This window comes from Rousettus aegyptiacus, unplaced genomic scaffold, assembly GCF_014176215.1.
Source record: "Rousettus aegyptiacus isolate mRouAeg1 unplaced genomic scaffold, mRouAeg1.p scaffold_m13_p_9, whole genome shotgun sequence".
In the NCBI taxonomy this organism is placed as follows: Eukaryota; Metazoa; Chordata; class Mammalia; order Chiroptera; family Pteropodidae; genus Rousettus; species Rousettus aegyptiacus.
Window position 1 is genome coordinate 6,641,004 of NW_023416312.1, and position 25,724 is coordinate 6,666,727.

General features: G+C 38.6%; 1 protein-coding gene and 1 pseudogene across 3 annotated transcripts in view; both read left to right on the forward strand.

The window, feature by feature from the left end:
* Window positions 1-25,724, forward strand: part of PPEF1 (protein phosphatase with EF-hand domain 1) — a 107,007-nt gene that overhangs the window by 15,437 nt on the left and 65,846 nt on the right. For all 3 annotated transcript variants that reach the window (XM_036227194.1, XM_036227195.1, XM_036227196.1), the window contains one exon: window positions 15,157-15,316. In XM_036227194.1, coding sequence (XP_036083087.1) covers window positions 15,268-15,316 — 49 coding nt within the window. In that variant the 5' untranslated portion in view covers window positions 15,157-15,267. The remainder of the gene's footprint in view (window positions 1-15,156; window positions 15,317-25,724) is intronic.
* On the forward strand, window positions 18,714-18,832 carry LOC118608416 (annotated as a pseudogene).

Consider the following 25,724-nt stretch of genomic DNA (forward strand, 5'->3'; position numbering starts at 1 on the left):
TGATGGGTCAAAGTCAGGATTCTTTGTTATGACGTACAAGAACGATCACAGTTGGCACCAACCTACCTCCTCAGGTTCACTTCCCCATCCTCTGCTCTATACATCCTCTATCCTCCAGTCTCAGGAAACACTACTCAAATATAACATGTTCCAATGTTCGCCGGGATGCCTTTCCCATCTTTTATACTCTATGAAACATTTCCTGACTTGCCTTGGTCCAGCTGATCTACTTCTGGACCCCAATAGTTCTATGGGGCAGATAACTCTGGACCTACACCTCCTGTTTTGAAATTATTTGTGGACAGACCCATAGCCCGCATTATACCATGCACCTGACAAGGAATCAGAGCTCATTCATCTTTGTATCCCTGCTTGGTAGATGGAACACACTCAGTATCTGTTGAGTAAAGAGTGGATGAGGTGTGTTTTCTGACTGGGAGCTCTGTTCTTTGAGTTTTACCCATGGATCAAGAGCTAAAAGGAAAGTCAGAGGAAAGGCAAGTGTTTTCCTTAGTGCTTGTCATTTACAGCAGAAGTCATTCCTTCTGGCTGTGATTTAGGAAGGCCCTCGATAGTCAAAGTTAGCCCATGGGGACTTTAAAATCTGCAGACCCAAAGGCAGTAAACCAGAGCCAGCTCTGTGAAGCTTTTTTAAAATTTTATTTTTAAATTAGTGTGCAGTAAACTTGACTTGTACACTTCTGTGAATTTGGACATGTGAGTAGATGAGTGCAACCTCCACCATAATCAAGATACAGAATATCACCCCCAAAAACTCCCTCAGCTATCCCTTTATAGTCACATCTTCCCCAACCCATCAACCCTGGCAACTACTGGTCAGTTTTCCATCACTACAGTTTTTCCTTTTTGAAAATCTCATATAAATATATACAACCTTTTAAGTCTGGCTTCTTTCACTCAGCATAATCCTCTGAGATGCATCCAAGTTGTCTGCATCAATAGTTTGTTCCTTTTTATTGCTCAGTAGCATTCCATTGTATGGGTGCCCCACAGTTTGTGTATTTATTCACCCATTGAAGGACATCTGGATCTTTTTGGTATTTGACCATATGAACCTGTTTATACAGGTTTTTGTGTGAATATGAGTTTTCATTTTTCTAGAGTAAATACCCAGGAGTAGGATCTCTGTGTTACATGGTAAGTGTATCATCAACTTTATAAGAAACTACCAAACTATTTCGCAGAGTGGCCGTATCACTTTGCATTCCCACCAGCAAAATTTGAGAGTTCTAGTTCTGCTCTACGTTGTAGCCAGCACTGGGTATTATTGGTATTATTTTTAACCTTTCTAATAGGTGTATAGTGTTATCTCATTGTGGGTTTAATTTGAATTTCTGCTTCCTCAAATCCAGTTTGGAGAAACTGGAGGGAAAAAAATAGTCAACTCACCACCAGTTTCGGTGGCACTTTAATCTCTAATCTTCTCAACCTCACTTCTGCTATTTACTTTTTAGAGTCCTTGTGTTACTTATTTATGGTTGTGTAACAAATTACCCATAAACTTAGAGACTTAAAACAGAGAATTATGATCTCATAGCTTCTGTGGCTCAGGAATCTGGGCGTGGTTTACATGGGTCTGCTATTTTAGGATCTCTCACAAGCTGCGCCCGTCATGGTGTTGGCTTGGCTGCAGTCATCTTAAGGCTTAACTGGGGAAGAATCTGCTTAAAAGCTTATGAGGCAGGATTGTTGGCAGGATTCAGTTCCTTGGGGTCTGTTTGACTGAGGGCCTCAGTTCCTTTCTGGCATTTGGCCAGAGACTTTCTCCAGTCCTGTGCCATGTGGGCCTCTCCAACATGGCAGCTTATTTCATCAAAAGCACTCAAGTAGCAAAGGCAATAGAGTGCTAGCAAGACAGAAAGTCACAATCTTTTATAACCTAGTCACAGAAGTGACATCCCAGCATCTTTACCATATTCTTCTTATTAGAAACAGGTGGTTAGGTCTAGCTCACATGGAAGGGGAGGGATTTCACAAGGGTGTGGATACCAAGAAGAGGGCATCATTGGGCGCCATCTTGGACTCGGTCTGCCATAGTGCTCAAACAGCCACTCCATGGATTCTGTCCAAGTGTTATAACTTTTTTTTTCCTGTGGGAGAGACATGGAAGAGTGAGTAGAGTGTACTTGTTCCATCTTACCCAGACTGGAACCTTCTGTGAAGCTTTTTGATTTGATTTATAAACATTCAGAGTTAATTTAAGGAGATTAAAAAAAAAAAAACTCAAGCCATCCAGGACCAAGCTAGGGTTAAACAGTGGTAAAAAATTTAAATTCTGTCACATATTCATCTTCTATTTGTTAAATTACAACCCTGGAAAGCCCAATTTTTGTATTTAAGATGGAGCCTTTTCAAAGCTGAACTTAGAAACTTCAACACATGACAGCTATTTCAGCCTGTCATTGTGGCTGCTGACCAGGTGACCCCAACAGACACATCTTGTCAGCACTGGCTTTTATGAATTTCTTCTACCTAAGAGTAACTCATAACCCAGCTTTGATTTATTTTAATTACTTGCCAAATCTGGCTTCTCTTTTCTCCTACTTAGTGTGATTCTTCATTACCCGGAATTCTTCCCTGTTAATAAGTGTGACCCTTTCTTCTTTATTTAAATGTAAAATTGCTTGGTATTTTTTCCCTGTCTTCGAAAGGGAGCAGGCTCTTTAAATCAAGGGTTTTTGAATGTTTTTGATCATGAACCCCTAATACAGGTAGATATACTTATTCACAACTAATACTGTTGAACTCACATATTATGTACATTACCAAATATACATTAAAATAGAAAATTCAAAAAGAATTACAAAATAGATTAAAACATGAATTCTAATGTTTTGCTTGCTACTCTCCAACAGATCTTCTGTGCTTCTGCTGTGGGGCAGGTACCTCAATTTAGAGACCCTCAGGTGCTTGGAAGCTAGGATAGGGTGTGATTACTTACCACTGGCCCCAGCTCCAGAAGGCTAGCTGAAGGGCTAGCCCCATCCAAGCTACCCCTCTTTGGTGCTATTGGGCATTGAGGTATAAGTGGACTATGAGTGGACAAACACCTAAAGTACTCACTGCCAAACAGACCTACACACATCATTGTTTTCTGTCTACTCCCAAATCCAGCTGCTTTGCCTAGATTCTAGCACATTCCCCAGTATGTGTCATGACCAATAATAGGAGCTGTCCATTAGAATTACTTTTCCTTGGTAGAAAATGGAACCTTGGCTAGCTCAAGGAAGCTTGTGAAATAGGACAGGTTTGCTTGCAATGCCAAATCCTTCCCTTGTGAGGTAACCAGGCTTCTCCATCCCCCATCTTTGTAGAGTTTGCTATTACCATAGACTAACTAAGGTCCTGATTTGGGTTCCCTCAGAAGCAAACCCTTAGACAAGCATTTGAGAGCAAGAAGGTGAAGGCAAACCTGGTAGGGGAGTAAGAAAGTGAGGAAAGAAGAGAAACAACCAAGAAAAAGTCTTGCCTACAGAGGTAGAGAAGCCACCATTTTTCAATTATAGCAGACAGATACCTTTCTTTACCCATTTGAAAGTCTAATTGCAGCATTATAATTATGACCACAGTTCATTCTGATCTTTATCTCTCCCATTTCACGTGTTTGTTAAGTTCTGTAAGGTATACACATGTGTAAGAATACCCTCTTCTCTCCCTCACCTCTTTTCCTCTGGCTGACTCCTAACTCTGGCTGCTCAATGGCCAGGCCAGAGGCTGAGCATCACTTCTTCTAGAGAGCCTTCCCTCATCCCCCTTTCTGGGACGGGGCTTTTTTTCTGTGCCCCCTATCTGTCTTATTAGCGATTATATCATATGGTACTGCTTTCACTTATTCATGTAATAAATATTATGTGCCTGGCACTGTTTTAGGTACCTGGAGCTTATTATATTCCAATATATTTATTTCAATTTCTGATTTACCTATGTGTTCACTTCACCTAACCATGTCCATTTTCTTCACCATTTATGTCCCTGTCCCTTAGCACAGTGCCTGCCACTTAATAAAAATGTGTTGAATGGAAGAGCAAAAGGCATCTTAGTTAAGGATGATTTGATATTGCTATGGCTTCTTCTGGGAGGGGGTAATTGAACTCTCATCTTTCTTATTGGCTGTTTTCTTATGATGATGTGCCCACTGAGAGATAAATTGACTCACCTTGACTGTTAGGGGTATAATTCTGTTAATGAGTGAGTTTGGAACTGTTAACATTACTTTACCCATTACTATTATTATTGTTTTCAGGAGCGGAGAACACATCTCTGCTCAGCTGGAGGAAAGCCAAAGAATATCTGAATAGAGGCTGGAACCTCATTTTGCAAACATACAAGGTGCTGAGGCAGTATAATATAATGATTTTAAGTAGGGATTCTAAAGTCAAGTGCCTGGGTTCAAATCCCAGCTCGGCTACTTATTTCCTATTTGACTTTGGGTTATAGTTCCTAATGTGTAAATAGGGATAATAATAGTATATACCTCATAGGATGGTGTGTGAATTAAATAAGATTAACACATGTAAAATTAACAAGTGTCTAGAAAATAGTAAGTGCTTAATAAATATTATTATTATTGTGATTTATTCACATACATCAATGCTTATTCATTTAACAGTTGGAGGCTGGCTATAGGACTCTTTGTGGTGCTCACAGTAGCATTTTAATGTTGTTTGTACAATGGAAAAATATGGTGAAGTTCTTCATTTTAAGCAAATTCTAAGTTTTAGACAAATGACATAAAGGGCATAGCCAATCCAATTCATGGTCCAGAATCCGGCCATTTAAATAACCACTAAATCATAAATTCTTTCCCGCCATTCCTTTCTTTCTGTGATTAAACAAGTATTTAGTGAGTACCTCTTATGCATTTGGTGCTAGGAATGCCAAGAGGAATGAAACGAATTCTTTCCCTTACGGATTTCACATGTAAAAGGACAAATTACAGTGCACTCTGGGAAGTTCTATAATTGGACACACACATGGCTTTGAGTGCCAGAAGACAGTGACTAACTCCTCTTTGGTGATTCAGGAAAGTCTTCACACAGTGGAGGTGACATTTGACCAACTGTCTCTAGACGTAGCCATCATTTAATCACTGTGGATTGAATAGGCATTTGGCCAGAAATGCAGCCATATAGTGACATTGTCCACTATTTTTTTGGAACCCTGGGTAGTTATGCTATCACATACAATATGTATGGCAGCCCCATCAGGTCTTAGACTTGGAGTGCCTGCTATGGAAACCTGTAAGGTTGCATTGCCATATAATAAGGTCCTCTGGTAATATTTAATGTGCTAATAGGAGTGCAGAAGCCCAGAGCTGCCTTTCCAGTTATTTTTAAAGTGACTCCATTAGATTAAATAGAAAGCTAGGTAACCACTTTGCTGGATCTCCTGTGGTGCTCAATTGCAGAAAGGAATAGGCTAAAGAGCAGTTTGGGTGGGGTTATGAAATGATTATGGCTGGAGTCCTTTAAATCCTAGCTCTTGTTGCCTAAGGCCAGTAGGCTAAGGCCTTTGCTGTGTAACCAGCTACAGAGAGTTTGGGAGGAATATTGCTGTCAGTGCAGCAGCAGACAGCGTGAGATTCTGGGAACAAGATCACCCTTTGGTTGCCTCAAAAGACAGCAGAACTATGGCTGGTGGCATCCAGTACTGACATCGGCACTTTGAGTTTTCAAACGTGTCTTCTTCCTCTTCCTTAAACTCAGCAAAATTACAGGCCAACTTTCCTTTTCCTTTCTGCTAATGAAGGGAGGTGAATCTCCATTTCACAGATGGGTTCTCCAATAAGCAGCTAATAGCTAGAGGAATAAAAATGTCATAAATAAATTTGCAGCACAGGACCCAGTGGCTGCTCCCTTAAACTCATGCTTTTTCAAGTCCTAAAGAGGACCGTTTAGTGTTCCCACTTCCTTCTTTTAATCATACCCGGGTTATTGTAATATTTCCTAAAAATCATCCTTGGTTGACTTAGAGTGCTTTTCTGCCCTCATTTACCAAAATTCTCCTTTACGCTTTGTATTGATGCAGGTTATGTATGCAAATAGAGGCCTGGTCCAGCCTGTAAGGAGCCTGGTCCCCTTGGAAGCAGTCATGTGATCACAGCCCATTACTTGAGCACATCCCTTTTATCTCCTAGCCCAGAACAGGGCAGGGTTGGGGCAGACAGCTGCGGCTCCCTGGCCAGCTCAGCCTCTCTGGGATCTGCAGCTCTGGGTTCGCCTTCCAGGCTGAAAGGCAAAGCAGCCGTGGCCTATTTGAGTTATTTCTTCGTGTGTGCGGGTGTGTGTTTAGTTCTTGATTTATTTAAGCCAGAGCTCGCTCTACAGAGAGCTGCAGAGATGTGAGATGTGTAGTGTGTGTGTATATAGAGGGGGGTGCTTCAGACAGAGCTGGAATTCTTCCTCTTTTCTTTCAGACCTCTGCATTTTTCATAGAGAAGGTTTTTACTCCTTTTTGTTTCTCTTGAAACATCTGAAGTGAGGAAAAACCTCTCCACTGGCCAAGCAAAAGAAACAGGTAATATGTTTGTTTGTTCTTAGGTATTTTGGGGAAGCAGAAGTCTACATCATAAGCATATATTATGTAGCAACGGAACAGGGAATATATACTCCTTGGAGTTAATTTTATGGCTTTGCAATATCTTAGAATTATTTTTCTCAAAGATGCCGATACAAATCACTTGCCATCATCTTAAAAAGATGTACAGATGACTTTGCAGCCTGAGGGTTGTAGCCTGTTTCAAATGAAAGTGGTATTTGAAAAAAACTCTGTGGTCACTTGGGTGAGAGCTAAAAAATGAGGAAAGAGATACTTTGAGAAACTCTTCTAGGCCCTTCATGGGGTATTCCCCAAACCCCATTGTACAAGTTCATGTTCAGAAGTCTTACTTTAGCTCCCTTGGCCTCATGTTATTGAAGAAGACCACAGAGTTTCCATCTATCTGTGAGAAAGGGAAACAATTTTCTGCAATGTTCAAGAATTCTCTTTAGTGACTTAGTGCTTACATAGATTGATCGGATTGAATCCTGAAATCAAGGCGCAGCTAACCTTTTAGTGGACAGACATTTTTGTTCTTTAATGATTAAACAGAGTAGGTCTTTGGTTCTGCCACTGATCAGCTGTGTCATGGAGTACAATGTTTACATTTCTGAGTCTCGATTTCTTCAGCTGTAATATGGGAGTGATGATACCACCTTGAAGGTTGCTGTGAAGATTAAGTGGAATAATAGAAATATAAAGCACCTACTGTACTGGGTAACTAGTAGGCCTTTAATAAGCAGTGATGATTTTAGTTATTATTATTACTGATATAATAGTGTTCTTTCAGATCTTAGCGCTTTCAGGGGAAAAGAGCCCATTTCTTGTGGATCTGTGGTTATCCCAACACCTGTAGACACCCAAGAGACTTAATGTCTGTAAGGTCCCAGACAATGCATACAGAAGGAATATTTGAGCAAAGACTGGTTTCATTTCAATGCTTCTACCACAGGGAGTACCTACCCATGCACAGCATCTCCTAACTCATCAGCTAAGAAGAATTGCTCGTTGTTCAAGTTGGCTTTTTCCATCACCGAGCTCCTCATTATTCCTCAGTACAAGTCTGTAAGATATGTAATATCATTCCTAGTTCTGATGCAGGACAGGGCAAATTGCCCCGAGTGAGTGGAGACCAAGCCCTGCACTGAGAGAAGAGAGTGTGTCGGTGGAGAGTGTAGAGAGAATTCTAACACACACCAAAGTTAGAGTCATAGGGTAAGTTTATTGGAGAAGGGGTGAGAGAGCCTGAGAGACTTAGAGGGACAGAGACAATAGAGAGAGACAGGACAGTGAGAGAGACCCCAAGTGTATGCGGGATTCAGTTTATTTATCATTCTTTAGTTCCTGTGAGTTACAGTTGAAAGACCTTGTTTACCCATTACCTTTGATATGGACATACAGTGAGGAAGGATAAGAGTATGTAGTGTGAAAAGGTGAGATTATGTAGTGTGAAAGGCCTGCTGGCAGTTGCCGCCTTTAATTCATAGGTTCCCCATGGTTTTAACCATAGGGAATGAACTATTTTATTTTGTGTAGGGCACCACTTAAAGATTGTTTTCCTGTTTTTCCTTCATGGTGTGGGGAAATGGGTCGTTAGCAATCCCAAGCAGAAATCTGCCTGTATCCTGCAGGTGTCCTGGCCTGGCTACAGGGCTGATGGCATTTTGCAGTCTCTGAATGTGGCTTGATTTAACACTTTAGTTCTATTGCCTCATCCCTACATTAGTCCTTGGGAGAAAAACTGAGGTGTAGAGGAATTAATGACTAGCTTAAACTCTGGTTTGCTGACTTCTAAAACTCAGGCTCCAGTGGGACCAGCATTAGGCAGTTAGGAATAGTAGGTGTTTTTGAGATGCTTTCCCTCAGAAGGGTCCCCTGCCAGGCTGTTTGGGAAACAGTAGACGCTCTAGGCTCTTTCTTAGGGATTCACAATGCACGTGGACAAATTGGAGGCTCCGTGGAATTCTGCAGTTCCTGTGAAATCCTACTTCTGAACTTATTTGATGGTGGGACCTTTTTTGCATTATTCCTAGAATTATGAACCACATAGCACTACTCTTCTACAAACACACTTTGGGAAACCTGGCATCAGGCCAGGCTGCCTCCTGATCACAATCCTGTCTGATGTAACAACAGATACCCTGAGACACTTGCTGGTGGTCAGTATAGTTTCCTCCCTTTTCTTATCCTTTCATCTAATGAGACCCAGGAAGAATCACCTGCTCAGTCTTAACAGAGATTCCTTATTCATTTGGACCCCGGACATAAGCAGATGCTGCATTGTTTACCGGAATGGTAATGGTGGAAGGGGCCTCTCTAGCATGACCTGCCAGGGACTCCTCTACCCCGCTCTATGCTCCTTAGTTATATTTATGTTACCGGAGAGTGGGGTCCACGTTCGCCCAGTGCGTTGTCCAGGGTTTTGATGTCTCGAACAAAGAATTGAGCAAGACACCAAAATACAGTAGGAAAGAAAAGTTTTATTAGAAAGGAAAGTATACTTCCACACATGGAAGGGAGCCTGAGCAAGAGAAGCCTGGCCCAAGAAGGCCTGGTAACAAAGACTTCAGGGTTTATCCCTTTTAGCCGTGGGTGATTACTTTTCTTAGAGGAGTGGGCTTCCTTTATTGACAACTAAGATTGACAGGACTCAGTGAGTCATCATTTTGCCTTCTGTGCATGTTTGTTCCCAGAATTCAGTCTGTTATAATAATATTAATGAACTTCCAGGCATATGCATCATATTATAATGATGGTATGTATAATGAGACTCAGGTGAGTTGAAGGTCAGTGGGGTCTTCATTGCACAGGTGTGAGTGACTGGCTTAAACTGGTACCTAAATCGCTGCCAACTGGTTTCTTTGTGTGTTACAAAATGCCTTCTGGTTTGCTTAATTGTGTGCAGATTATGACAGACCATTCTAGGATAGGATGACCTCAGTGTCTTTGCAGGCAGACCCAAAACCCCCTAACTTTCCTGCCTACGTCTTTTCTAAGAGCCACCAACCCCCTTATTAGTATGAACCCCCTTATTAGTATGGATGTTAAGGGATGGGAAGTCTCTTCTTCCATATCTGCTTCCTGCTGAGAATGGCCGTAGTCCCTTCCTGCAGGGGTTTCATGGAGCTTTCCTTTCCTGCCTCAGTCAGGGGTGGGGTCTTGGATTTTCTGCTGAAGTGCCCCCTCAGTCCCTAGACAAGGCAAAGAAAATACAAACTCGTTATTTAAATCATACATCTATTATTGATTTGCCCATTAAGTGAATAAAGGGAAACGGGCTTGGTTAATATATTTCTTAAAGAGTAAAAAGAAAGACTTTTGGCTTAAAGTAACCTCCCCCCCACCCAAACTCTAAGGGCCCTGCCTGGTTTAACACAATTTCTGCTTAACAATGGGCTGATGACTCTTATCAATAGCCAGAGGATCTGAGTCACCAGGGCAATTATCAGGATTTGAGGGAGGGAGCCTTTTTCCAAAGAAAGGAGGGAAGAAAACTAGGTTTACTAAAAAGATTAACACTGCAAAGAGATGTCCCATTTCATTTCCTTCTAAAAGATCAAGAATTTTACAACTGATGTCCCTTCTCATTTTGGCCACAGACATCAGGCTGTAGACCCCTGTTTCGAAGAATACCAGAGGTAATGCAGCAGGGTGAGCCCAAAGAGGTATATGTCTTCCATGCTCATGTCTACACAGTCCAAGGCAGAAGAATCAGACCTGCCTACCTAACTCCCACTTTGGGGGGCAGGGGTGTGTTACCAGTTGAATGACTATGAGTTCTAGATTTGGATTCCTTAGGGCCAGAGCTAGGGCAAGAATTTCTCACAAAAGCAGAATTTTCTCTAGGAAAAGCTGAATTTCTAGCATGGGAAACCACCCTATTCACATCTAGAATGCCAAAGGTGGAATCAGGGTCAAGGTAGCTGAACCAAGGTGTGGGAGTTAATAGAGATGCACTTTGAAATAATGAATTAGAGCAGCTTGGGGAGACTCGGCTGCGCTTGGAGGGTGTTTGGTAGCTGAGGTTAGCTTGGCTCCAAGGGCCATCTTTTGTTCTTTCCTTGTATTTTCACCTTGGGAAATGAAAAGTGGTTAGGATGCAAAGAACTGAAAGACATCAAACACTTTCACCCTCCAGTTCTCCCCCCTCACCCCACTTCCACACGCGCACAGTCAAAACCTTTTAGCAGAAGCTTTAGAAACCTTTCCTTTTGTGAATTATAAGTGAGTGCCAATGATGAGTCACTATTTTATGTTTATGCTTTAAAACCTTCTGAATATATGTATATATTGGTAGGGACAGTGGCACTGGGAAAGTTTCAACCTGTGTTTTTTTTTTTTTTTGTCAAGAACCACCTTTTCGGTAGATCATGTCAGTGACTATGGCATCCTTGGGTCTTCGTGAACGCTGCAGAAACCCCTCACCTCTTTAGCCTTTCAGGCCTCAGAGAGACCGGTTTCTTCAGAGACTTCTTTAGTACACTAAATGCATTTCTAATGCTGACAGAGGGCAGGAAATGAAAGAAGCTTAAGTTTTCCCAAATAATGGAAAATCTCCAAATCATTTTTATCAGCTTTGCAGCCAGCCAGAGATGTCCTCAAAGGCATATACGCTGTTTAAAAACTTATTTCCCTCTCTGTCTTTAAGCCGGTGATGACAGTCTAGGTTGGGCAGTGTGTGGGAGTAGTAAGTGGCACCTGGCCTTAACAGCTCTTATTTTGGTAAGAATGAAAATGAGCTGACACTCTTTTTCTTTTCTTTTTTATCCTGTTACCTGAGGGAGAAAAACAGTTTCGAAATAACTTGCTTAATAATTATTGTTTTATAATATAAAAATTCTAATAGGAATTTTTTTTTTCTAATAACCAAAGAACACCGGAACAATTCTCATTTCTTGTCATCATGATCTTAAAATTTTCTTTAAAAATGGATGCATAATAAGTACTACCCATTTTCTGGCTTAATAAAAGGTTCATAATCAAAGAGCCTGCATCTGTGCACAAAATGATGGACTCATAATGATTTTTGGCTATTAATTTTTTAAAGGACTGGCTTGGAAGTATTCATTCAGTCGGTCATTCAGCATTTATCAAACCTGCTCTGTGAAAGGCACTGTCCAGGTACCAGAGATTCAAGTAGTGTTTAGAAAGAAAAATATCCAGGGAGCTTAGAGTCTAGCAGAAATATACTCAAGTGTGGTGCTTTTTGGTTTGCAGCGAACCTTTTACATGGACTCTTGTTTGTTGTATAATAAATTAACTGAGGGGGGCTGAGAACCAGATGCCTTTGAAAAGAGATGGCTTTATTTATTTATTTATTTATTTGTTTGTTTATTTATTTATTTTTCTGGGGGGGAATCAAGATTGAAATGTATCACTTTATTGTTGAATCAGTGTTTGTTGCCTACTCAATGCCCAGCTCTTATGTATTCATAAAATGGGGTAGAAAAAAATAGCATAATGATGGAAGTGAAGCCTAAGGAAGTTGGCTAGTGCCTGCATCGAATCCCCCAAAGGGTGCTCTTTAATTCATATTCCCAAGGTCCCCAGACTGCTTGAATCCTGGGAGTCCACATATTTGAATTCTCTCCTCTGGTAAGTCTGGTGAGACTCATGTTGGAGAGCACTAATCTAGGCGCTTGGAGAAAGTCAGCAGGACTAGATGAAGTGCTTTGAAGCCTGATGAAGGCTCTGGCAGATGTGTTCTCATAGGCACTGCAGATACCCTTGGAAAATTCCTGAGTATGAAGAGAAGGCGATGTGTAAATAGTGCCCCGATTTCAAAGAAAAGAGCAGATGCCAAAAGCCACAGCCATATGAGCTTGACGTGACCTCTGGAAAGATTTTGCTCCAAACAGATGGATTCAAAGCATTTAGAGGAAAATGTGATGCTCAGTGTCATTATGGGTTTGCTAGACCATTATCTCTATAAGAGATTGTCAAACTTTACTGCATGTGAGAATCATCTGGGGAGCTTTAAAAAATCCTGATGCCCAACCCCACCCAATATCAATTTCATCAGAATCTCTGGGGATGGGACTCAGTCTTCACTCTTTGTTGAGCCCCCAGAGATTCTGATTTAATGAAGTGCTGTCTAAGCATTGGGAGTTTTCAAAGTTCCCAGGTGATGCTAATATGCAACAAAGTTTGACAATCAATTTGTCTATATGACATATTAGGCAAGTTGCTTAACTTCCTTGCACCTTGTGTAAATTCTAGGTAATTTTAAAGGTCTCTCCCACCTTTAAACTTCAATGATTCTGTTATTAAAAATCATGCCAAACTGATTTCCTTCCTTCCTTTCTTCCGTCCTCCTTCCCTTTTCTCTTCCACTCTTCTTCTTCTGCTGTTGGGATAGACTGGAATGTCAAGATGTCAAAGTATATACCTTAATTTTATTGAAATACTTAGCAAAATTTCCAAGGACATCTCAGATAAATGAGATGATAGCTACGATGGGCGAATTTACCACCTAAATGCACAAATGTGCTCAGAGGGTGTGAATGTAATGGATCTGTGGTAAACCTGGAGAACGGTTTGGAGTGGAATGCCACAAGGGTTTGTGTTGCTCCTGGAGCTGACCTTATTAATATTTTATATCCATTATGTAGATAATAAAGATATGAAAGAAATGCCTACCAAATTTGCAAATAACCCGAAGTTTAGGAGGGTTAATTAATTCAACACTTAAAAGAATCAGCCCTAGATCAGATCAGAATATCTGTTTATTAAGGTTACTGTTTTAAAACTATTTCCATAATTCAAATGTTTTGCTCATTTGAATTTCTTCCTTTTTAAAGTTGAGTTGAAATTTCAAAGCTTTTAGTGTAGTGCTAATGGAAAAATAGACGTGCCCTGTAGGGTTCCGGATCAGTTGTTCTCTGACTGTACCTATCTGTAAATGCAAATATATTAGATCAGGCTGATTTGGAGCATCACAAAACAAAGAAAATGTGGGGGTTAAAAAGAATACTTTTACTCCTACCTTCGAGGTTCTAGCTGGGCTGATAATCAAATTAACAGAGACAGATTAATAGGAGAAAATAAAATTTTAATACATGTGTGTGGGGAATTGACATAAGCATGAAAATCCCAAGGGCAGTGAGGTAAAATTGAGTATATATGTCATTTTGAATAAAGGAAAAAGATGGGTAGGGGTCTGAGATTTCAAAGGAAGTAGGCAATTTACAGGTAGTTGAGGAAGAGGGGAAAATACATGGCAGGTAAATTTTTGCTAGGCGACCCAGAAACAAAGAGATATACAGGGGTCTAGTATACAGGCTCCTGCTGGAAGTCTTCCTGTCTAAGCTGGTTATGCAAAGGTTCCCTCCCTGGAGCAGGTGTTTTCTTTCTGACTCTCTTAGGAGAGAAGGGAGGGTTAGAGGTTATTTCTGAAGCTTTTGTTCCTTAATTACCAGCTTAACAATCAATATCCCCAAAAGCAAAACTTTTGGTCCCCTTCAGAACCATCACCCAAAAAAGCCTTGAGGAAAGGTATTTTGGTGCAAACTCCCAGAGAGTGATTGTGGAAGATCAGTGGAGCACTCTACGGAAGGGCCAGTGAGCTAGCAGACTTGGAGGGGTCTCAAAAATATCTGGAGAACAGAAAAATTTGAAAATCACATGATATCACTTATATGTGGGATATAAACCTAAAAGCAACAAATGAACAGGACAAACAAACAGAGACGCATGGACATGGACTATAGACTAGTGGTTACCAAAGGGGAGGGGGGAGGGAAAATGGGGGCAGGTAGATAGGATAAAGGGGGTCAAATATGTGGTGATAGAAAGAAATCTAACTATGGGAGGTTAACATACAGTATATATGTGTGTGTGTGTGTGTGTGTATATATATATATGTATATATATACATACAGTATATATGTGTGTATATATATATATACACACACATATATATATATATGCCTTATTATTAAAGTGTACAGCTGAAACTTACTGGATTTCATTAACCAATGTCACCATAAAAAAAAATTAAATAGTGGTTTACTTAAAAAGAAAAATCCTGGAGAGCTTGCTTAAAAAGGGACTCCCACGGATTGTGATGCCTTAGTCAGGGGGCATAGAGCCTCCTTTTTTAAACAAGTGCCCCAACGGATTCTGAGAAATATTGTCAAAGAACTCACTTTGATTTAAATTTTGGTATAGTTGTCTAAATATGTTGTTTTTGTCTTATAGTCTCCAATTTGTATTTTTCAAAGCCCAGATAGATTTAATTATTTTGAGTTGAAAACCCAAACCGTAAAATTATGTCAGTCATATTCCATTCTCTATATTTGCTTTAGAAAATTGTACGCTCTTACATTTCCATTTCTTTTCATTTTTAATGCTTTATTTTCTGCGTTCCTTGATCTGACCGAGACACAAAGAAAATACAATTTATGTGCAGCAGAAAAGTAATCTGTAGCTGCTCTGTTGTGGAAAATAAACCAGGATTAGATTATGTCTGATCACTTACTTTCCACATCACATGATGAGCAGCAGTTGAGAAGAAGCATAAAATGAATCTTGCCGAGCAGCCCTTAGATACCTTGTTAACGGCGCTTTCCTCCCTCCCTCCTGTGTCTTCCCCATCAGGATCTATGAAGTGGCTCAGCTAGGAGTGGCTCCCCACAGCATAAAGAGAGACACTGTTCACGCTGTTTTGGAATGAGAAATTGACTCGTGAACACACACAATCTAGAAGACATGGGCTGTAATATTTCATCTTCAACGAAAACCAAGAGATCTGAGAATGGTGAGTGCTAGGAATGTGCCTGTCTTCCTGAATGAAAAGGGAAGAGTGAGACTGGTTACCTCTCCGCCTTTCTCATTTACTCACACGGTTGATTCTGGAGCTGCCCTGTGTGATATTGCACAAGGCAATCATCACTTGAACCGAAGGCTAAATATTGGTATAATATTGGAAACTTCCTTTAGGAAGATGTAGTTTTTAATTTGTTATGTACCATAAAGTATTAGCTAAGGGATATTTTGTTTGATTTGATTTCAATTGAAAGTGTACCAATATAAAATCACAATTTAAAACTCAGTGGCAGGGAACAAGCAAGACTTTGAAAATTTATATCTGTTTATTCAGTACACTTATAAATAGCTATATTCATAACTGTAACATTTAGTAGCATCGTTGAATTTTTATTAGATTTTATAACTCGGTGATCAGATTATTTTTCATAGCTATTCAACACAGAACTTCATGAGATTTGCCTCATGGTTTTAGAATACTAGGTAGAATTGGGAAACACTAGATCAGCTGCTTCTCCCATAGTGTGTTTCTAAATAGATGACATGCCCCTTTTTACCCCCATATAATTAGAGGCTTAAATATTTCCTTTATTTTGAACTGAGGTTTTTTTTTCTCATAGCTATTAGAATCTAGTTGAAACTCATTTGAGTGTTTAAGGGACATAGTCTCCACAAGCAAATTAAATTAAAAACAAGCTGGGACAGTTATGTGAATGATTTGCTCTTAAACTCCATTCCTTTGTTATCTAGGTTATATAGATAATTTCCCCCAATTTTTATTCCAAATCTTGGTTTTGGGAGTTTACTAAGGCTTAATATGGAGAATTCAGGATTCAGAGTGTTTCATACTAATTAGTGTGGGATATTTTCCTTTGGGAATCAAATGCTATTCTTGCTCTTAGCTGACTCGTGCTGGTGAGTTAGCAAGCTAATCTCTGACAGCAGGGACTCACTCGGGAGGTGCTCCAACCCTTCCAAATCTGTAAGCACATCATGAAATAAATCTTTCAAAAGCTCCAACTGAACTAATTTCATAGTAATAATTTATTATAAGACAGTGAAGAGAGTATCTTTTTATGTCTAGGATTACCTAGAGTACTTTAAATTTAGCCAAATTTCTTAGGTTACAAAAAAAAAAGCCAAGCCCAACTTGTAATTTCTTTCTTTTTGAAGTTACTTTTCAACTTTTAAAATATTGCATGTAAATGGAAATATCTTAGATTTTTGGATTGCCTTTTCTTTCAAATTGTTTATTGAGGTGAAATTCACTAAATGTAAAAGTAACCATTTTATAAAGGATAATTTGGTGGCATTTGGTATATTCACAGTGTTGTATATATAACCACTTCTTCTATCTACTTCCATAATATTTCCAACACTTCCAAGTAAAACTCTTTATCCATTAAGCAGTTTCTCCGGATTTCCCTCATCCCCCAGCCTATAACGACCACCAATCTATATCTGTTCTCTATGAATTTATCTATTCTGGACATGTCATGTAATGGAATAATACACGATGTGACTGGCTTCTGTGTCTGGCTCCTTTCACTTAGCATGTTTTTGAGGTTCATCCATGTCTTAGCATGTATCAGTACTTTATTACTTTTTAAGGCTGAATAATATTCCATTGTATATGTATACCACTTCTGTTTATTCACTCATCTGTTGGTGGACATTTGGGTTGTTCTCACCTTTTTGGCTACTGTGAATAGTGCTCTATGAATGTGAGTGTATGTTTATTTGTTTAAGTCTTTATTTTCAGTTCTTTGGGGTATGTATCTAGAGTGGAAATGCAGGGTCATATAGTAATTCTAGGTTTAACTTTTTGAGGAAATACCTAACTATTTTCCTGGATCACTTTTTAAAAATAGCAGCATTATTGCAATATAATTCACATACTATATAATTTACCAGTTTAAAGTATATAATTCAGTGGTTTTTAGTATATTCATAGAAATGCACAACCATCACTACATTCAATTTTAGAACATTTTCATCCCCCCACCAGGAACCCATTAGCAGTCACCCCCGCCCCCTTACCTTCTCAGTTCCAGGCAATCACTAATTTACTTTCTGTCTCTATAGATTTGGGCTCTTCTGGACATTTCATGTAAATGTAATCTAACAGTATAGAGTCTTTTGTGTCCGACTTTTTTCACTCAGCATAATGATTTTGAAGTTCATCCATGTAGGATGAATCAGAACTTTCTTCCTTTTTATTGCCAAATAATATTCCATTGTATGGATATGCCACATTGTATTTATCTGTTCATCAATTTATGGACATTTGGATTGTTTCTACTTTTTTACTATTGTGAACAATGCTTCTATGAACATTCATGTTATTGTGTTCAACGTGTTTTCAGTTCTCTTGAGTATATACCTAGGAGTAGAATTGCCGGTAGCTCATGTTTAACATTTTACAAAACTTCCAAACTGTTTTTTTTTCATTCTATATTCCCACTAACAACATGTGATGGTTCCAATTTATCCACATCCTTGACAACACTTGTTATTGTCTGTCTTTTTGATCAGCAGTCCCTAACCATTAGATTCCTATGAGAATCTAATGCCCGATGATCTGAGGTGGAGCTGAGGCAGTGATACTAGTACTGGGGAGTAGCTGCAAATACAGGTGAAGCTTTGCTTGCTTGCCCGCCACTCACCTCCTTCTCAGTGGCCCAGTTCTTAACAGGCCACTGACTAGCACCAGTCCATGGCCTGGAGGTTAGGGACCCCTGGTTTTGATTATACCCATCCTAGTGGATATGGAGTGGCATTTCATTAGGGTTTTTGTGTACATTTCCCCAATGGCTAATGATGTTGAGCATCTTTTCATGTGTTTGTTTATTGGCCATTTATAGTTCTTCTTCAGAGAAATGTCTATTCAGATCATTTGTCCATATTGTAATTGAGTTAGTTATTTTTATATTATTTTGTTGTAAAAATTCTTTATATATTCTAGTTAGAATTTCCTTATCAAATTTATGACTTGTGCATATTTTCTTTCATTCATAGGTCATCTTATCACTTTCTTGATGATGTCCTTTGAAACAGAAAGGTTTTTAATTTTGATGAAGTCTAATTTATTTTTTCTTTGGTTGCTTGTGCTTTTGATATCTTATCTAAGAATCCATAGTCAAATCCAAGATTATTTATTTTTATGTTTTCTTCTGAGAAAACATTTTATAGTTTTGCATTAAGTTTTACATTTTTGGCTCTTACATTTAGGCTTTTATCTATTTTGAGTTGATTTTCCTGTATGGTATGAGGTAGGGGTACGAATTTATTCTTTGTGTGGATATCCAGTTGTCCCAGCACCATTTGTTGAAAAGGTGATTCTTTTCTTCTTGAATGGTCTTGGCACTCTTGTCAAAAATCAGTTGAAAGTCTACAACCATGCCAACCTGAACATGCCTGATCTCATCTGATCTCGTAAGCTAAGCAGGGTCAGGCCTGGTTAGTACTTGGATAGGAGACCACCTTGGAATACCAGGTGCTGTAGGCATTTAAAAAAAAAGTCAGTTGACCACAAATGTGAGGGTTTATTTCTGGACTCTTAGTTCTATTCTGTTGATCTAAATGTCTGTCTCTATATCAGTATCACATTGACTTTATTACTGTAGCTCTTGTAGAACTTTTTGAAATTGGAGTATGAGCCCTTCAACTTTGTTTCTCTTTCTCAAGATTGTTTTGGCTTTCTGGGTCCATTACATTTCCATATTAATAGGGCCAATTTGTCAGTTTCTCACAAGAAGCCAGCTAGAATGTTGGCAGGGATTGCGCGTTGAAACTGTAGATCAATTTGGAGAGATTGCCATTTTAACAATTAAATCATCTGATCCATGAACATGAGATGTATTTCCATTTATTTAGGTCTTCTTTAATTTCTTTCAACAATGTTTTGTAGTGTTCAATATGTCAAAACTGTCAAATCTTTATTTTTGGCCCACATCATATACTATAGTTCCTGGTTTGTTGACATCAAATGGAAATAATTTTAAACAAGCACTTTTCTTTGTAAAAGGAAACCACTTTCTTCATCTGAAATTATCCCTCTCAATGATAATTTTTAGTTAATCATTCACTTTTTAAAAAATCACCTACAGCACTTGATAATCCTAGGTGGTCTCCCATCCAAGTACTAACCAGACCCAACCCTGCTTAGCCTCCAAGATCAGACAAGATCGGCGTGTTCAGGGTGGCATGGCCATAGACAATTATTCACTTTTTGATGTGATGATTGGTTGGCTTTGAGATTGACATGGGATTGTTCCTACATTTATTGCCTGCATGAAACAGGCAAACAAAAAACTCACACATTCTTTTTATTCTTTATACCAATTAAATGCATCTTCATTGTTTTCTTTATTTACTGTGTCATTGATCCACCTTTGCTTTAGAAATTTCAAGTATAATGAGATTTTGACAGGGACTATTCAGATATCCACTCTAGAATCATGAGCTTTTAGAAGGTAGGAAGTACTGCTGGAAGGATATGATGTCCCATCCCCACCATTTAAATGCTTTTTACTAGACAATTCACAAAAATGTCAGCTTTATAGTGGGAACCTAATTGTTAGAAAACCCTGTTACAGAAACGCACATTTCAACTCAGTGTAAGAAAGGGCAATACCTCAGCCTCAACTGCTAATTATTTCCTGTAATCAGAACACTTTTCTTACACGATTATGGCTTTATATTTCATTATCTTTTTAGCAGCTATGCATAAGACAAAAACTTAATGCTATTTGTATTTGACCTCGGATGAATGAGTGTGACAATAGAAGTCAGATTAGTAATTACTAACAAAGGAGACATAAAAGAGAATTACAGTCAAGACATTTAATTTTTTTTTCCTGAGTGAGGATTAAAGGTCATTATCGAATTGTTAATAAAATATATTTCCTATGAGAAAATGTTTTAATAATTTAGAATGAGAGTTATGTTTTTATATAGCTAAACTTCTTACATACTTAAGAATATAATAATTTTTAAAAATTGATATCTTCACAATAACGATCCTTTTAGGAAATTAGTAGAAATTATATGGCAGAGGTGTCACAGTTACTTGTAAACTGTTCTCTTGATTTTACTGATTTAGCCTATTATTTTGATATTGTATAAATAAAACTTCGCATTTTCCTAAACTACGGTGGAGCCGAGGATTACAGTTCTTAAAGAAACTTCCATAAAATGGCTTGATGTAATCTTTGTGTTGTTCCATTGCCCTGTTGAATAAAAGAGTGCTTTAAATGGGACATTTAAATATCCTAATCCTAATATGTATAGAAAGAGTGAGTTAAAATTTGCTATTTTGCAGGCACCATAGAAATAGTTGATTTAGGCAAAAATCATCAATGGATGTTTTGGAGAACAAATATGTGCGCAGTCTCAAAGTATGTTCCTGCAACTCGTTTACTATTATAAAGATAAAGAAAATACCTCTACAGTATTGAATTTTAGGTGGACACCACCTTAACCAAGTGATCTAAATCACATCACCAATAATGAGACAAATTAACATTATATGCCTCCTGATGTAATGCACTTAAGAAAGACCTATCACTTATTCCTGCCAAAATATATAACCTGAATCTAATCACGAGGAAATAGACCAGATTCAAATGGAGGGATATTTTAAATAACTGGTTTGTACTCTTCAAGAATTTCAATGTCATATGTGACAAAATATTAACAATTGTACTATTCTTATTATTTTTCCATATGTTTGAAAGTACTTCAAAATAAAAAGTTAAAAATATCCTAATCCTGTATAGCCTGAGATATGTTTGCCAAGTTTGCAGTGGCTATAGCCTAGATTTATGCTTTTTAGGGGTATATTTGTTAGTCCTTTCTTGTTTTCGCTATTCACCAACTTCCTCATTCATTGCAAGACTCTGTGTGCCATGTCCTGGCATCATCTTGAGTATCTTCACTGTACACATGAATAACCTCGAACATGTTGGTGTCTCAATTCTTTAATCTCCTAAATTCTATCATCCCCTCCTCTACTCAACCTTAGGTGCTCAATTCCACTTCCTGGCTCCTGTGGCCACCTAGATTGGCTCCACTTCTATAATCTTTGATTATTATCCCATTGACCTCTTGATCTTCACTGAAACCTCTGGGCCTTAGACCCTACCCATGTGTCTCTGTCTCCCAGCCCCATCTTATCTTTACTTTCTTCTCCATACATCTTTCTTTATCTTCTATCTTTCTCCATCTGCTATCACTTGAACCAATTAACAGATCATACACAGTAATCAAATTTTAGACAATTTAAAGGAGAAGTAATAGGTGAAATGTTCAATGTTTCTAGACCAATTGTTAGCAAACTTTGGCTACGATTCCTTGATGGGAAAGCTAAGGACATTAATGACGTGACTTAGATTTTTATACAAGGATAATTCAGATTTTTAAATAGCCTTTAGCATTTGTCTTCTTTGTCCAGAAGCTTCTGATTTGAGTGTTCACATTTACAGGTCCTATTTTGTCCTTGAATGGTTATTTCAGCTTCACTATGTGCAATAATAGGTATGCTGCTGTTGTGCCATTAAAAAAAATAGAGGGGTGAATTAGAGTATTTTATACCTGGAAAGGTACTTAAAAGGTCACAAATCCCAAGTCCTTATTGTTCACAAGAGAACTTGAGGACCAGAGAGGTTAAGTGAGTTGCCTGAGGTTGCACAGTTAGCACCTAGTTGAGTCAGGACCAAAATGGAAGTCTCTAGATTACAGATTCATAACTTATTATCCCATATGGGTGGGTTGGTGGGTCGCTGAGTGCATGAGTAAATAAAAAGTCAAAGAAATGACCTCTAATTCTAGTCATTCTCTGACTAGAAGACCAGAGATTTCTAAGAATGATAAAACTATGATTTATTTTGTCATTTAGGGAAAGTGTACAGTTTTGTTTAAAATGTCTGCTGTTGTTTGGACATTGGACCTCATGCTTTACTCTCATTTCCCTCTTGTTTAAGAAAAATACTTTCTAGGGACAAGGATGCTGTGTTGCACTCTTGTTCTGGAGAGTCCCGAATTTGTGGATGAGCAAGCCTCAAAAGGTCCTTGCCTTGATTGCTGCCCAAGAAGCAGGCTTTGTGACCATCTATTGCTCTGAGCTCGTTTTCCATTGGAGTTGGAAGACTCACTGGGACAGCCACACTAGAAGATAGCAGATATAGAATATCTGCAAATAAAAAATAGCAACATTTCAAACTGTGGTCCTAGAGTTGAGCCATATCCTATTCTCATCATGATTTGAATAGCTGAGGTAATAGATGCTTTTCCTTCTTGTTTAAAGCCTTTTGACACTAGATGGTTCATTCTCTTTTCAGTTCATTTGAATTCATTTAAATCAGTTTTATCACACTTGTGTCTCTCACTCTTCATGAGTGGATATTAGGCCCCTTAAAGTTACATTAAATGTTCACTTATCCTGGTGCCTCCTCAGGAGGCCTCCACCAGCAGAATTTCAAAAGCAGAGCCTTTCAATGCCTTACCATTCTGAATATAAAGCTTCTTGTTTAAAGAACTATCTGTTAAATAAACTCTTGGTTAAAAAATAAAAAAAAACCAACATAAGACTCTGCCAGTCAGCATGAAGATAAACACAAGGCAGAAAGTAATTTCATTCATTCATTTGACAAATATTTTTTGAGCATCTACTATGTTCCAGGGACTCTTCCCGACTCAGGGGGATTCGGCAGCTAACCAGATGGACCAAAATCCCAGCCCTTATGAAGGTTATGTTCTAGTGGAAATAGACAGACAATAACGAATGAGTAAAATATATACTATATCAGATGGTAATAAGTTCTGTAGAGAGAAAATAAGGAAGGAGATAGGCAATCAGGGAGGGGTGCCATTTTTAAAAGGGTAGTCAAGAGAGGCCTAACTCTAAGGGAGTGAGCCCTGTGAGTCCTGGTTGGCACGGCTCTTCTTGCTCCTGGCCCTTGGGTTCTAAGATGCTAGCCTGTTTATCCATAGTAGTTTGTGAAATTTTTAATATTATGTATAATTAGGAAGTTTTGGGGGGCACTAGAAATCATTAGCCTGGAGAGAGACAATTATTACCTATTATTCTTGCCTTTTTATTTTTATGAAATAATTTTTTAATTTTTAATTATTAGTTGGCATTCGGTATTATTTTATATTAGTTTCAGGTGTACAGCATAGTAGTTAGGTATTTATATAATTTATGATGTGATCCCCCCGATAAGTATAGTACCCACCTGGCACTATACATAGTTATTATAATATTATTGACTATATTCCTATGTTGTACTTCATATCCCAATTTGTACTTCTTAATCTCTTCACTTTTTTCACTCAGCCCCCCGCAACCCACCTCCCATCTGGTAACCATCAGTTTGTTCTCTGTATCTATGAGTCTGTTTCCATTTTGTTTGTCTGTTTGTTTTGTACTTTAGATTCCACATATTAAGCGAGATCATATGATATTTGTCTCTATCTGACTTATTTCACTTAGCATAATATCTTCTAGGTCCATTCATGTTGTTTCAAATGGTAAGATTTCATCCTTTTTTATTACTGAGTAATATTCCATTGTATATATGTACCAAATCTTTATCCAATTGTCTATTTATGGGCACTTAGGTTGCTTCCATATTTTGGCTATTATAAATAGCTCTGCAAATATAGGGGTGCATATATTTTTTTGAATTAGCGTTTTGGATTTCTTTGGATAAATAGCCAGAAGTAGAATAGCTGGGTCATAAGGTAGCTTCTATCTTTAATTTTTTCGAGGACCTTCTATACTGTTTTCCATAGTGGCTACACCAATTTGCAATCCTACCAACAGTGCAGGAGGGTTCCCTTTTCTCCATGTCCTTGCCAACACTTGTTTGTTGATTTATTGATGACAGCCATTCTGACAGGTATGAGGTGATATCTCATTGTGGTTTTAATTTATATTTCTCTGATGATTAGTGACGTTGAGCATCTTTTCATACCTGCCTTACTTTTTTAAAAAAAGTATCTACCATTTATTGGGTGCTTCCTGTATGTCAAACATTATACTAAGCACTTTATATTAATCAATTAATTTATTATTAGTACCTATATTAGCACTTTGCTAATTTATTATCATGTATTATAACAACCCTAGAAGGTATTTATTCATTCATTCATTATTTAATTCATTCATTCAGCAAATATCCATTGCTGGGCCTTATCCCAGGTGCTGGGGACATAGCAGTGAACAAAATAAAGTCCCTGTTCTCATGTAGCTTAGCTAATAGGGGATGATAGACAATAAACACACAAACATATAACTATATAGAATATCAGGTGGTAAAAAGTACTGTGAATAGTAGATCAGGTAAAGAGAATGGGGAACATGTGGTGGGGAACATGTGGGAGGGAGATACGATTCTATGTACTGTCCCAGTTTTTATGGCTGATTGCAAATGCCAGTCTGGGCTGTATAGCAAAATGGTTGTAAGCTCAGGTTCTGGATCTACAGAGATCTGGATTTGACTCTACGTTGTCCCACTGACAAGTGATATGACCCCAAACAAATTATTTCTGAGCCTCTGTTTCCTTATGTGTAAAATAAGTATAATGATAACTTCCTAGGATTGTTGGGAGGACTGAAATCAAATCAACTCAAATTATCCATATAAAGCACCAACCACAGTACCTGTCACACAAAGCAAATATCACTTGTTCTTGATATTTGGCCAAGTAATTTATTCAACCTATACTGTTGCTTCCTTCTATAAACAGAAGGATTTTGGGACACTAAGACAAAAACTTTGTTTTTGTCTTTTTTCTGCATATAGTGTGACAGAGAAGACAAGCCCTGCTACGCCAAGACGTAGCAGGACCAGAAGCGAATCTAAGCTGTCTTAATAAGTTCAGGCCGGGACGACACAGATCTTCAATTCTGTGGGGAGGGTTGGGGGTTATGGAGCTAACACCCCTCTCAAGGAGCATCCATCAAATCTGGGCTCTACTCTTTGCCATTTTGGCAGTTTCTGCTACAAAGGAGGGTCCTCAGCTGGCTGGAGGGCTAAGCAGGACCTACTTTTCCCACCCCCAGGGGACTAGCTCATCAGGCAGGGTCTAGTCAGGAGGCAGAAACCAAGAGTGATCTGAATAGAGAGAATGGAATGTAAACAACTGTCAATTAGGTATCAAGTTGTTAACCTGGTTACTAAAAGGGTCCCTGAAAAAGAACTCCAAGGTGTATGGAGGTAGCAACTGCAAGAAAGTTACCACTTCTAAGGCTGCTAGAACAAAGGGGAAAGATTGGAATTACTAAAATCTAGAGACCTGGAAGAGGGGTCCTGCAGAACTGAAACTCAGATCTTTGAGAAGAGGGGGCTGCTCAGCTGGTGTTGGTGTCTCTGAGGGGCTGCCATGAGGATAGT